Source organism: Psammomys obesus, unplaced genomic scaffold (assembly GCF_907164565.1).
Source record: "Psammomys obesus unplaced genomic scaffold, mPsaObe1.curated_primary_1811, whole genome shotgun sequence".
In the NCBI taxonomy this organism is placed as follows: domain Eukaryota; kingdom Metazoa; phylum Chordata; class Mammalia; order Rodentia; family Muridae; genus Psammomys; species Psammomys obesus.
Genome location: NW_026596046.1, coordinates 23,720,941 through 23,734,165, shown reverse-complemented (window position 1 = coordinate 23,734,165; position 13,225 = coordinate 23,720,941). Strand labels below are relative to the sequence as shown.

At 37.9% G+C, this 13,225-nt stretch overlaps 1 protein-coding gene across 2 annotated transcripts in view; it reads right to left on the bottom strand.

Annotated features, from left to right (window-relative positions):
* The window catches only part of Grm5 (glutamate metabotropic receptor 5), a 483,320-nt gene that overhangs the window by 14,038 nt on the left and 456,057 nt on the right, over positions 1-13,225 (bottom strand). The window contains exon 8 of one of the 2 annotated variants that reach the window (XM_055623260.1): positions 2,755-2,850. The exons of the other annotated variant lie outside the window; for it this stretch is intronic. Coding sequence (XP_055479235.1) covers positions 2,755-2,850 — 96 coding nt within the window. The remainder of the gene's footprint in view (positions 1-2,754; positions 2,851-13,225) is intronic. 2 annotated transcript variants of the gene reach the window in all.

Here is a 13,225-nt window from a genome sequence, read left to right as displayed (position 1 = left end):
AGTTCTTCCCTGGGTCTGTGTGTGCAACAAACGGCCCACAGCAGGTCACGTCTTTGCAGAGGAAGGTCGCTGTGTGACTGCGTGTCACTTTTGTGTGGTGAATTGGGAGACTTCAGGAAGAACAGAAAAGTAAAGGAAACCTTGGCAGCTGACAAGGCCCGTTTCTGCAGGTGTGTCATATACATCTATTTATCTTCCTGTTAAATCTTTACTTCCCAAGTAAGCAAACTCGAACTAATTATTCTAGCCCTTCACTTGGAAATGATCTTTCATAAAATGTATTTTCACCTTGACTTGTTTTTCTTAATGCTTATTTAAACCTACTACAGTCATTTATCTGTATATTTATGAGAAAGTATACAACTGGAACAATATACACCTTGTCTTGTGAATTTTGGCCTTACTTTTTGTGTAATTTTAGGTTTTTTTCCTCTCCTGAAACATTCTTAGTCCATCAAGACACATCTTTTCCTTCCTTTTTCTTTTTCTACATTTTGATCCTGCTTTCTATTTCTTTCATTTTTTTTTTATTTGTTGCAAAGGGTGTGAAAAGAAAAGTTGTGCAGAAAAGAGCATTTGTACTCAATTAACTATGAGTTAATTATGAGTAATTGTACTCAATTACTATGCTTCTCTGTGGGTCCTAGTGTAATACTTTACTCTAGATTGTGCTCATCCCTGTTCCTTCTAGGACATATCATTTTAATGTTCCTTGCCACTACCTTGACCATATTCAAACAAATGAACACACAAAACTTGAATGGTATTTTGCTGCTGTAGAAAAATGTGGACTAGTCCTGGAGTGCATATTGAAATGGCCACCTCTGTATGCCTGAATCTGACCCAGAGATATTCAGTCTATTGGATTTGCTGTGCCTCAGCCCTACACTCTATGTCCTTCTTTTTGTCATCCCATTTCTATTTCTATTTCTATTAAGATAGCCTTTAGAAAATCTAGCCTCTGGACTGAATATATCTGACAGTTCTAAAGCTTGATTAAAATTCCTGAGACACTGAATAGAATAACTGAAAACTAGTGCTTAACTTAAACAGCTCCACAGACTCTCCCAGATGTGGAGCTTATTCCAAAATGCCAGTTTGTGAACTGGCTAAGTTGAAATGGCTTTGGAATACCATTACATGACAAAGGCTGTGGTTGGGCATCCATGATTTTCTCCAGTGTGTTTGATAGACAGCTTCATGTGCTAGAATTTGGAAGTCCAGTTCTAAGCTTCAAATCTGAAGTCAATCTGGACAGAACCTTACAGCTCTCAGTTGATGATATCACTGTTATCGGTCTACTTTAGTACAGTGGTTGTCTTATTAACAAGGATATAGCTTATACCATTTACTATCGAGGTAAAAGAAAATCTGGAGCTACAAATGTAGACACTTCCCTAAAACTACCTGTTGAGACTCAGATATCGCTATAAAAGGGATTAAGAGCAGAAGAGTGTTATGACATAAGTGCCTATATGTGTATTCACTCACTGCATTGTCTTTGAGAGCCATAAACCTGATTTGTTAAGCTTTTGGCTATGGTTTCTCTGATGTCAACCACACAGTTCCTGGAAACATTTTCATAGACAGTCATGAATGGATCCCAGCAGTTTCAATGTATTGGTCCTTGATGTGATCCATTATTCTGAAAATGGGAAAGATCCCACCACTGAGGAAGCAAACAAAATGTTTTGGAGGTAAAATTTCAACAGGAGTCAACAGTATTAACTTCAGATTGCACAGCTGGGCCTCAAGTTCTCAGCACATGCAAACATAAATGAATACATTATTTTCTGAACTCCCTCATTTCTCAAATATATGACAATCTGCAACACTCTCCCTTAACAGCTCTATACCAGAGTAGAATTGAGAAATGACACAAACATTAGAACAGGAGTGTTAACTAATTGTGAGGTGATTTCTCAGCATACAGTGTTCCCAGAATTCTGGAACTGTTTAATACAATCCTGATTGTCTATCTCTCTAGAGCCCCTTTCTTAAAACGCAGTTTCATGCAATAAAAAGCACGTTCATTTCATGCAACACAGCTCAGCTGTTGCTTATAGTTCCAAATACCCCATTCCACAGGGTACAACTCAGTTGGAAGTTCCCAGTACAAAGAAACATGCACAGCACAGCAATAGGAATTATTTACCACCAACACAACAAAGTCAAGGAGCTGCAAAGCTATAGTAGCCAGAGGAGGATTAGCTTTCCTGATTGCAGTTCGAGAAATGTCTCTTACATTATAATCCACTAGTTTGGCATTGTCTCTGCACTTGACTATGACACATTACATTCAGAGTAACTCAGATTAAATTCCTGGCTCAGTGTTCCCTCAATTGCAGTCCTTCCCTCAAATCCAGCCCTAATCTTTTGGATTTGTTTTGTTAAACAATCCGATATTCCTAAAATATGTATTTCCTCCAATATCTTCTACTTTGCAAACTCCAAAACTGTTTGGCCAATTAATTAAAATCCAGTGAAGAACTGACTGTTAGCTAAGGCTTCAGACATGCAAAGCGCACAACCCTAAGAAACAGCAGCATCTGGGACAGGAGGCTCCCATTAGTTGACATGAGGATGGCATAGGTTTTACAGATCAAATACACACAACAAACCAGTGGTGGCCAACATTGGACTTACTGGATGGGATGCATAATTTGAGCAAGGACCCAGAACAGGGAGCCGCCTCTTCCTCTAGCTTGCAAACATTTATTTCACACCACCTCAGGCCACTCACAGTTTGCTTACCTGCTCATTGTTGCTCTCCCACCATTCCCCATACTCCCTTTGGGGGTGAAACATTCTATTTCCGACTTGTGCTGGGCCAGTCTCCTGTCTTTGTACCTGGTGAGCATGAACAAGGACAGGAGCAAACAGAGAGATGTGATTGTGTACTTAACCTCCAGGTTGAGGAAGACCCATGACTGCAAGCATGGTCGCCCCACACCAAAGCAAAGCTTTCTGCTTCTCACTGTATTGGGGGCTGACCTATGATATTTACTTGATGATGCCAGTAGTATATGGGAAAACCAGGAAAAAGTTTGTTACTTTGGGATTAAATCGCACACAATAAACTCTTTACACAACAGATTAATCTGTAAGTTCATCAAATCTGTTAGTCAATGATAAGAAGAATACAATTCCTAGCATCTAGAAGAAATCATAATTATTCAATAAGGATTTGTTTAGTGCTTACCATGTATCAGACTTTGTACTAGAGTTTTACCTAAATTTAATCCTGTCAGCAGTCCTGTGATAGAGGTTCTTTTATGATTATTTCCATGTTACTGGAGAAGAAATGTAAAATTGCAAAGATTAAGTAAATTGACAAAAGACAATCAGTAAGTAGTTACTCTGAGCATTGAGTGAAAAGTCAGTTTAGAACCAATTCTTGTCTTCCACAGTCACGTTTTTACCAGTAAATTATGTCATTGTTCCTTCTTACTCAGGGATACCATATCTGAATATTTATTTTATGTATTGACAATACTTAAAAATGTCTTATGTGTGTGTGTGGTTGTGTGTGTGTGTGTGTGTGTGTGTAAGGTTAATAAAACATTAAAAGTTGGGAAGCTTTTTTTTTTTTTAGACCTGGGTCAGTTTTTGGTGGCCCACAATTTGGAGGGTGTCTCAAATACATTTTGTAACAAAACCAATAGCTCACCTTCCCAAGGGGCTACTAGTTTTTTTTTTTCCTAAAATGAGTAACAAGATACTTTTAACGTGAATTTACAACATGTACAATATGAGACCTTCTGAGCCCTGTTTAGATATGGAGTGCTTGTGTAGAAACAGTTTCCTACTCATTGTTCTAAATCTGTGGGGTAAGTGAAGAAACAGTGAGTTCTGCTTTCAAAGAAGGCACATGAGAGTGACTTAACAGCCTTTGCCAAAGTTCCAAGCCAATTTGATAGAAAAAAATAAACTTCCTGCGTACATCGTGAGGTACAAGGCTTGAGAGTGTGTACCTTTTTCCATATAGTCTGACATGATTCCTGGTATTCAATAGATGATGGAGAAAGTGAGTTACTATGAGAAGACTTGTTAACCCCAGGTTAGTCCTGTTCTCTTTAGTTTATTTTTCTTTTCTTTTTCTGTCTAGCAAGTGTAAGAACATAAAACAGAATGTCATGTAATCAAGATAATTGGTCCTAATGTAGAGGTCTTAGGATATATATCTTCTAAATGTTAACACTATTTTGTATTTTATATTTTAATTAAAATGGATCATTACATGAAATTCAATGGGGGTGACGGATTAACCTATGAACTGGGTGTTGGTTGAGCTTCTATAATACATTAACAGTGGGTTTTTATGCCAGCCACAAAGAGTAATGCCCAGATATTGTCTTAGGGGGTTTATGGAATTATGGGAAAAGATAAAGAAGAAGAAAGACACAATTGACTGAAGAAGGCCATGCAAAAGAGGAAAAGAACTTGTTTAGAAAAGTAAAACATAGGCAAAGGTAGATGAGGAGATCTTTGTTTTATGAAAAACGTTTTAGAAGGTAAGCTCTGGTTAATTACCTGTCAGTGGACAGTACTCCATATACCAGTACTAAATATTTGTGAATTGGATGGTGCAACCAATATACTAATATACCAGTTCAACTAAAATGGCATCACTGGAATACTAAAATTATTATGACCTTTCAATTCTTACAAAGGGACCTAAGCATGTTTTTGAAAATCATTTGTTAGGGTAATAGCCGAATAGTAATTTAAAAATATTCACTAGTATTTTAAAATAGCTACACTTTTATTACTCTAAATACCTCCTGTCCCAGACTCTCTCTCACTAGGTTTTAGCTTTACATTGCTCTCTCCATGTCCTCTCTCTGTATCTGTCTGTCTCTATTTTATACTCTTTCATCTCTTTCTTACTGTTTCTGACTCTTCCTCTCTCACTCATTAGTTCTTGGACTTTTATTCTTATATCCATGTTCATTTTCTCTCAAATCATCATACATTTCTTGGTAGTGTTCATTTATATAACATACATTAAATTCTAAACAGTCTATTCTATTAAAACCTAACCTCTTCTGATAAGAACTTTTCACAGGCCAACCAATCGTAAACCATAGGGGGGTTATGATTGCCTGCATTCTGGTTTGAACTTAAGACCTCATACATGCTAAGCACATGCTTTGCTATTGATATGCATTCTTATTCATATTACAATGATTTTCTGTAAAATTTTAAAGCTTTGCTAAAGAAAAGACATTAATGGAGAGAGATAATAAGTTTAAAGAATAACTAGGAATATGCAGTTCTGGAACACATCATTTACTATTATAAATCTATCCCATTTGTCAAACACAGGTATGTTTTCTTCAGCTACCTTTGGTTTCTTCAGAAGATAAGAGTGGCATAAGTGTAGAAAATAATATGGAAGAAAAGAGTCTTCCTTGCAAAAACAAAAACAGTAAGTTATTGAGTGATGGACATTTGAATCACTTACAGCAGAAGTCAGTCAATATCACACAAAAATTATAGAGACTGTAGAGTTGGTCAGTTGTTAAGAATCTTCCAATCAAGAAAGTGGACATGGGTGAAGATGATCAATCCTCATTTAGAAAGACAAATGGGATGTGCATTGAATGTATGACAGGAGTCTACCGCAAAAGGCATCTGAAAGACTCTAGCTAGCAGTGTTTCAAAGCAGACACTAAGACTCATAACCAAACCTTGGCAGAGTGCAGGGAATCATATAAAAGAAGGGGAGTTAGTATGATATGGAAAGGATAGGAGCTCTACAAGTACCAAATATATCCAGGCACAGGGTCTTTTCTGAGACTGACACTCAACCAAGGACCATCTATGGATATAATATAGAACTTCTGCTCGGATGTGGCCCGTGGTAGCTCAGTAACCAAATAGTTTTCCAAAGTAAGGGGAACAAGGACTTATTTCTAAGAGGATCTCAAGGGCAGGATCTTTGACCTCCCCCCCCCCCCCCCAGGGGAGGAGCAGTTCTGTTAGGCCACAGAGGAGGACTGTGCAGCCAGCCTTGAAGATACCTGATAAAACAGGGTCAAATGAAAGGGGATCAGTGGACTTGGAAAGGGGCAGGGAGCAGACCAGGGAGGGAGCTGGGGTGGGGGAGGGAATGAGGGAGCAGGATACAGCTGGGACACAGAGTTAACAAATTGTAACTAAAAAGAAAAATAAAAATTAAAAAAAAATCTTCCAATCTAATGAAGTCCTTAGTTCTATTCCCAGTGCCTATGGAAAAAGCCATGTGTTGTGGCTTATGAGTGTAATCTCAGTGCTGAAAAGGTGGAGGGTTGTGACACATACTATGCTTCTAATATTGGGAAGGCAGGAAGAGGAGGATGCCTTTGACTCATTGGCTATCCACACTAGCCTGACCTGTGACTCCTAGGTCTTTGAAAAACCCTTTATCAAAAAAACAAAAACCAAACAAACGAACAAACAAAACCCAAAAAAACTGAGGTGGACAGCTCTAAGGAGTAATACTTCAGGTTGACTCTCCCAGCTTCCAATGTGTACATACGCGCACACACACATATACACACACACACAATCCCACAAAGGATGTTTTCAATAGGTAAAGGAGGATTTTTAAGATTTAGGCATAAATCCCGGAGTCCAGAGATGAGAGTACATAATCTGATTGGCCTGCTCTTTGATCACCTCCCCCTGAGTGGGGAGCAGCCTTACCAGGCCACAGAAGATGACAATGCAGCCACTTCTGATGAGAACTGATAGTCTAAGATCAGAAAGAAGGAGAGGAAGACCTCCCCTATCAGTGGACTTGGGGAGGGGCATGCATGCAGAAAGGGGAGGAAGGTTGGGATTGGGAGGGGAGTAGGGAGGGGCTTATGGGGGTACAAAATGAATAAAGTGTAATTAATAATAATAAAAAAATTTAAAAAAACAAAAAATACTGTTTGTAACAAACAGGCCCTGAAGAAAAATCTGAATGGATGATAGAAAATGGAAAGCTAACTGTAGGTGTTATCAAATCTTTAACAAACCTTTGTTATTATTTGTCTTTTTTTTTTTTTTTTTTGGTGCTGGACATTGGTGCTTGGTGCTTGAGACCTATCCATGGTAGGACAGTACCCTACGACTAAGCCGTATCCCAGCTCAGCTGAAAACATTTTACAAATTTAGGTCAAGAGACAAAGGATGAGAAAAAGATGAAGATGTTTAAAAAGGACTACATCCTGCAGTGTTTTGAAATAATGAAATTACATAAAAAAAGAAGGCAGAGTACACATTCCTACTTGATAATTATCTTATCCTTTCCAAATCTGTGTTCAAATGGCAGTACATTGTGCTACATCCACCTCACTCGAAAGAACAAGCCTCACTCCATATTTCCTGCTTTTATCAGGAGTATTTATACAGCACAAATAATATTTTATTTGCTTCTTTAATCTACTGTCTGTTTTTCCCATTAAAATGCCTAACAAAACATAAACTCTATGAAGGCGTGGATTTTGAGGAGTTTTAGTTACTTCTACCTTTTCCTGTGCTTGTGACATTGCTGAACTCATTATTTATAGGTGATAATTTCAGTTGAGAGTCTGCATAAATGCATGAATAACAGGAGAACCTGTTGTTATTCTGTTATTATGGACACATATTTATGTTTTAAAAAGGAAAGCTTAGCACATTCATGTTAAGCGCTCCTGGACTCAATAAAGTCAGAGAAATTATCTATGGGAGTAAAGTGGATGAGTCTGGAATTGTGTGAAAGCAGGAGTGAAAGAATGAAATAACTAATGTTCACAATACTATTGTCCATATGCATATAACCCCTCAAAAATGTATGACATCTACAGGTTGACAGTGCTGGATCTCTCATGAGGGAGAGATTAGAGCAGAGACTACTGAGGATTTCCGCACACCTTCTACCAGGTGGGGAGACAGAGAAAACAAATTAAAAACGTTCAAAATTATGGTTATTTTAAATTCTTCACATTGTATTATTTGAATAGCTAATTTTTTTTCAAAGAAAAAAGTTTATAAGATTTAGTAGTACTTTCAAAGAACTACAGTCCCAACTCTTCAAAGCATAGCATGCCAGGGACTTGAAAACACTGTACTTTTTACTGAATGTTATAATCCTAAAGTGTATTATTTTATTGAACAAAAGTTTTTTAAAAGGAGAGCATGAATTTGAGGAGGCGACATCGTAAGGTCTTGGAGGAATTGGACAGAGGCAGCAAGGAATGATTACTCTCAAAATTCATTGTATATATTATGGCATTTTCAAAGAATATATAAAGAAGCATGGCTGACCTCAACCAGACTTTCAATGTGGAAATGCCTTGATCTTCTCAGCTCCCAGAACTGTGAAATATAAGCCTGTTCAAAAGAGACTCAGTTGCTATAATAATAGTCTGTATAAGCTAAGACCAGCAGGCAGTTAATGGATTATGCCAAGAAACAGGAAAAAAGGGACACAAACCACAAAAGCCAAACAAATTCACACAGAATATGCTACTTCCCTTTAGAGCTATCCTAACTTTGGATCCAGGCAATCATAAGGAGATAAACTGTGTAACACTTACAGTCTTCTTATGCAAAAGTTTTCCTATACCGTAGGATTTCTTCCAAAAGCTTTCCCTCGCCTATTAGACCAAGATCTTGTGGCTAAGAAAAAGAGTATCTAATTCCAGCTTTGGATCCATGGTCTCACAGCTGGTGAATCGCAGAAGTGGGGCTAGAAGCAGTGTTTTACACTCAAATAACAGGGCCTTTACTAACATCTTCCTGTTTCCTCATTTTAGGCTGAGAAGACCTTTTTACATAGTCTGATAACGCATTTGAGACACCAGAAAGGTCACACATGAAGGCAACCGTGTGGGCTTAGTAGAACTAGGCTTTGAGCACACTATAAACTGATTTTTTTCTAAAGGTCAAATATGATCGCATAATGGCCAAGTAGAATAAAACCACTCTTCAGACTTCCTCTTAACATACAAACAAGATGCCATTCCACCCCCTGGAGTTCACATAGACTGAAAAACACTGAAATCTAAAGTCCTCTAAAGAGGCATCGCTGAAGAAAAACTGACACAGCACTGCATTAGAAGATGGACAGGGGCGAGGGACGCAAGACTACAAGAGCTCCGAAGCACTGCCTGGAGTGCCCAAGGAAAGTCCAAGCCACACTTCCATGAAAAAAACTGAGGGGAGAAAAATTCTAGATGGTGACAGGCAGAAGAGCATTAATGATGTTCAGTTCAGAAGGAGTGAAGCCAAATTTAAAAAGCTGTCGTAAGAGTGACATTGCAGAGTAACTCTCTGGTCCGTAAAGTTATGAGAAAATACACTAGAATGGCTTTCCAAATGTTCCATAAACTGTGTAGAGTCCATAGCCACTCAGGTAGAAGGGAACACGGAGAAAGTTAAAGGAAGAAATGAAGGGAGGATTCAATCATAGCTCACTGTATAAATGTATGAAATTGTCAAGAATTAAAAAAAATTCAATAAAATGAAAAAAAAAACAAATAAACTCAGATACATAAAAAACAAAATAAAGTAAAATCAAAAATCCTTTTCGCCCAGATGTGAAATGTTGACTTGATTCATTCAAAGATTTCAGCTTAAAAAAAAAAAAAGCATGGTTAATAGTCTCACAAAAGAATATCAGAGATGAACATAAATTTTGAAAATAGTCAAAAAGCTGTCGAGGAACATATTCTGTGTTCTGTAAAAAACAAACAAAAACAAATGCAGGCAGAAGTTGGCAGGTGTGTCAGCAATGCAACTAAGCAATCACAATGAAAAGATCGCTTTTATTGACCCAATAATTTTAGTCTAGAAAATTTGTTCTTGGGAAATAATTCAGTAGATGAGCATAAACATTGTTTAATCCCACGTTCAGAAAGAAATGTTTTCAGATTAAAAAAAAAAGAAAAAAAAACATTTTTGGGGGCTGTGCAGGAGAAAAAGCAAAACAACTGTAGAACTTAAGGAATGCGGCCCACCAGTTAGCAGAGCCGTGGCGGCCTTGTCTCAGCGTGGCAGAACCCTGAGAACCTAATGTGTGAATCTTACCAAAACTCTAAGGGGCTTCCAGACCTTCACTGGGCAGTATCAGTGACGCTCAACAATAATAATGCTCGCTCTCTTTCAGGCATGGCAGCTGGAGCAGGCTAATGATTCGCCTACCTCCCTTGAAAAGTACTTAGAGACACAGATTGTTACGGGTGACCACTACCCTTAGCAAGAATTTGAGAAAATAGATTGTTTAGCAAGGTTATGTAAAGATGTTTTTGTTAGTAGAAAACTGATGTAGAAAATCTTAAAAGAACAAGTTAAAGTTCAGAAAAGTACACTCTTAATAGTTAAGCTAGGGACTTTTTGAGATTTGTGAGCAAAGACAGTATCTCAAGGTAGTCCTGGCTGACACGATCCTCTCAAGCTGGGCTGGTGGCTGAGACAACAATTCATTTCCTCATGTTTGTTTTTGCTCTCAGTTTTCTGATATGATTTAACACAAATATTAATGAGTAGATGAGCACCTTAAAGATTTAAAGTAGAAATGGCTGATTGCTTTTATATAAAAGTTTAGGCTTATGATTCTTTTAAGATTTTTATAAGATTACCTTTTAAGATAGTTGATTATTTCTTTATAACAACAAATTTCAGTTTTCCAGTAAAGAAGATGCTGGCTGAGAAATTATATTGCTTGCTCATACTCTGTTAATATAGGAACAAGTTGCTTGATATAAATGTTTACTGGTTCTCAGGAATACTTTGTTTTTCGTATTTGTTTTTTCACCTATTATAAGTAAAATATTTGATCATGTGAGGGTATTAGAGAACTTTTCTTTTACATATACTCATTGTAATCGTTTATCTGAAAAAACAGGATGTAACTACATTGTGATTTTTATACTGCTTGAAAGATGTTGCTGGGAAATATAAGCTATAGGAAGAAAAAAAAAAAAAGACAAGTAAAAACGTGGCTTGGAACTTGCTCTTCGGAGTCTGTTCCATCCACCAGGATGTGTGTATGTGTGTAAGGCTGTTGGAATATTTTCCATCTATCAAGATTTGTGTTTTTGTATATGAATGTTTGTAAGGTTGGACTGAGCCCACTCTCTGGAGTTGCTCCATCATCCATCCAATACGTGAATGTGTATGCATGCATGTACGTATCTACATATGTCTGCATGTATGTATGTACGTATGCATGCATGCATGTGCATATGTAAGGTAGAAGCCTGTATGAGAAGCTAAATGAAGGGAAGTTAAATTAAGAGAAGATTGTTTGAATCTACCTTCTAGAATCTGTCCTACTTCATCATCAAGTCTGTGTGTCTGTGTGTGTGTGTGATGTCTTTTTTTCTCCTTCTTTCTTTTCTTTCTGAGAGGCTTTGCCACTACCAGTGGAAAGCCCTTGCTAGAGCTATCAGCCTAGCCCACGCTTACCTTAATAGGTGTAAGCCCACATCACGAAAGCTGGCAGCACTGGCCAATGCCAGCAAATCTGGCCCCTCAGTTTGCCACTATCAGTGGAAGACACGATCTATAACTATCAGTTGCTGCCTGGAACTCTGCCCTCAGAGAAAGTCTACTGGATGATCAGCCAGCCATCGGTCTGTACCCTCACTCAGTTTACTATGTGGTGTTGACGTTCGTTCTTGACATTCAGCTGGAGGGCAAAATATTGAAACTGGTCATCGACAAACCATCTTGAGTCATTGCCTTTTCACAGTGTACTTTCTTTCAACACTGCATCTGTCTTACCATTAAGAGAAATCGTGAAGCTATGCATGTAGAAGCTTCTCCTAAATGCTTTACAAGTCTACATCATATTCACATAGAAAAACATTTCAGCCCATGGGCAAATGTTAAGTACAGAGACAAGCACCATAAGAACAGGGCCAGCCTCAAGGAACATCTCTGAAAAAAACTAATTAAACGTTACTGTCATTTTTGGATTTATTCCAGGTCTAAAGGATTTTTCAGGAAAATTTATTATTCTAAAAGAGTTGAGTTGTTTCCCAATGGAAATTTATCCCTATATTTTGTGTATAATTAATCAGAGAAGGCTGGGAGTGAGGAGATTCTGGGGTTATAATGAGAAGATGAGCTATTATTTATTAATCACGTAAAATACAACAAGATCTATTCTTAGGACATAACCAAATCTTTGGATTTAATCATTGTCATAACACTATTGACTACTATTCTTGTTCTTATTTTATAAATAAGAAACTCCTAGGACATTGGAAAATTAAGTAATTTGTTCAAGGTCCTGGCCTATTAGCAATAATATATATTTCTTCCTACTAAAATGCTCGCTACAAATATTACCTGTACCATCTTTTTGTCTTCAAGTAGTCCAAAGGACACAGGCAATTCTATTAGTTTTTAAAATCCTTTCATTATTTCTTTTTACATATTCTTGGTTTGTGCATATAACTCAGCTCTGTCCTCAATTTTCATTTTCTCTCTCAGGTTTTAAAAAAGCTTTTTCTTAGGTGTACAGATTTTAGTATATTTATCCTATATTATCTGTCTTATATCCACTTATGAGTGATATGTTTCTTTCTGCTTCTGGGATAACTCATTCAGGATGATCTTTTCCAGTTCCCACCATTTACCTGCAAATTTCATGATTTCATTGTTTTTTATCGCTTGAGAAGTATTCCATTGTGTAGATGTAAAACAATTTCTGTATCCATTCCTAAACTGAGGGGCATCTGGGCTGTTTCCAGCTTCTGGCTATTACAAATAAAGCTGCTACAAAGATGGAGGAAGGAAGACTCTGGCTAAGATGCTCAATCCCCATTCAGAAAGGCAAAGACGATGGACATCGGAAGAGGGAGAAAACAGGGAAAGGACAGGAGCCTACCACAGAGGGTCTCTGAAAGGCTCTACCCTGCTGGGTAGCAAGGCAGATGCTGAGACTCATATCCAAACTTTGGGCAGAGTACAGGGAATCTTATGAAAGAATGGGGAGATAGTAAGACCTGGAGCGGACAGGAGCTCTACAAGGACAGCAACAGGTCCAAAAAGTCTGAGTACAGGGGTCTTTTCTGAGACTGATACTGCAGCCAAGGGCCACTCATGGAGATGTTCTGGAACCCCTGCAAAGTGGTAGCCTATGGCAGTTCAGTGTCCAAGTGGGTTCCATAGTAATGGAAACAGGGACTGTCTCTGACAGGAACTGATTGGCCTGCTCTTTGATCTTCCTTCCCCGCCCCCCGAGTGAGGATCAGCCTTA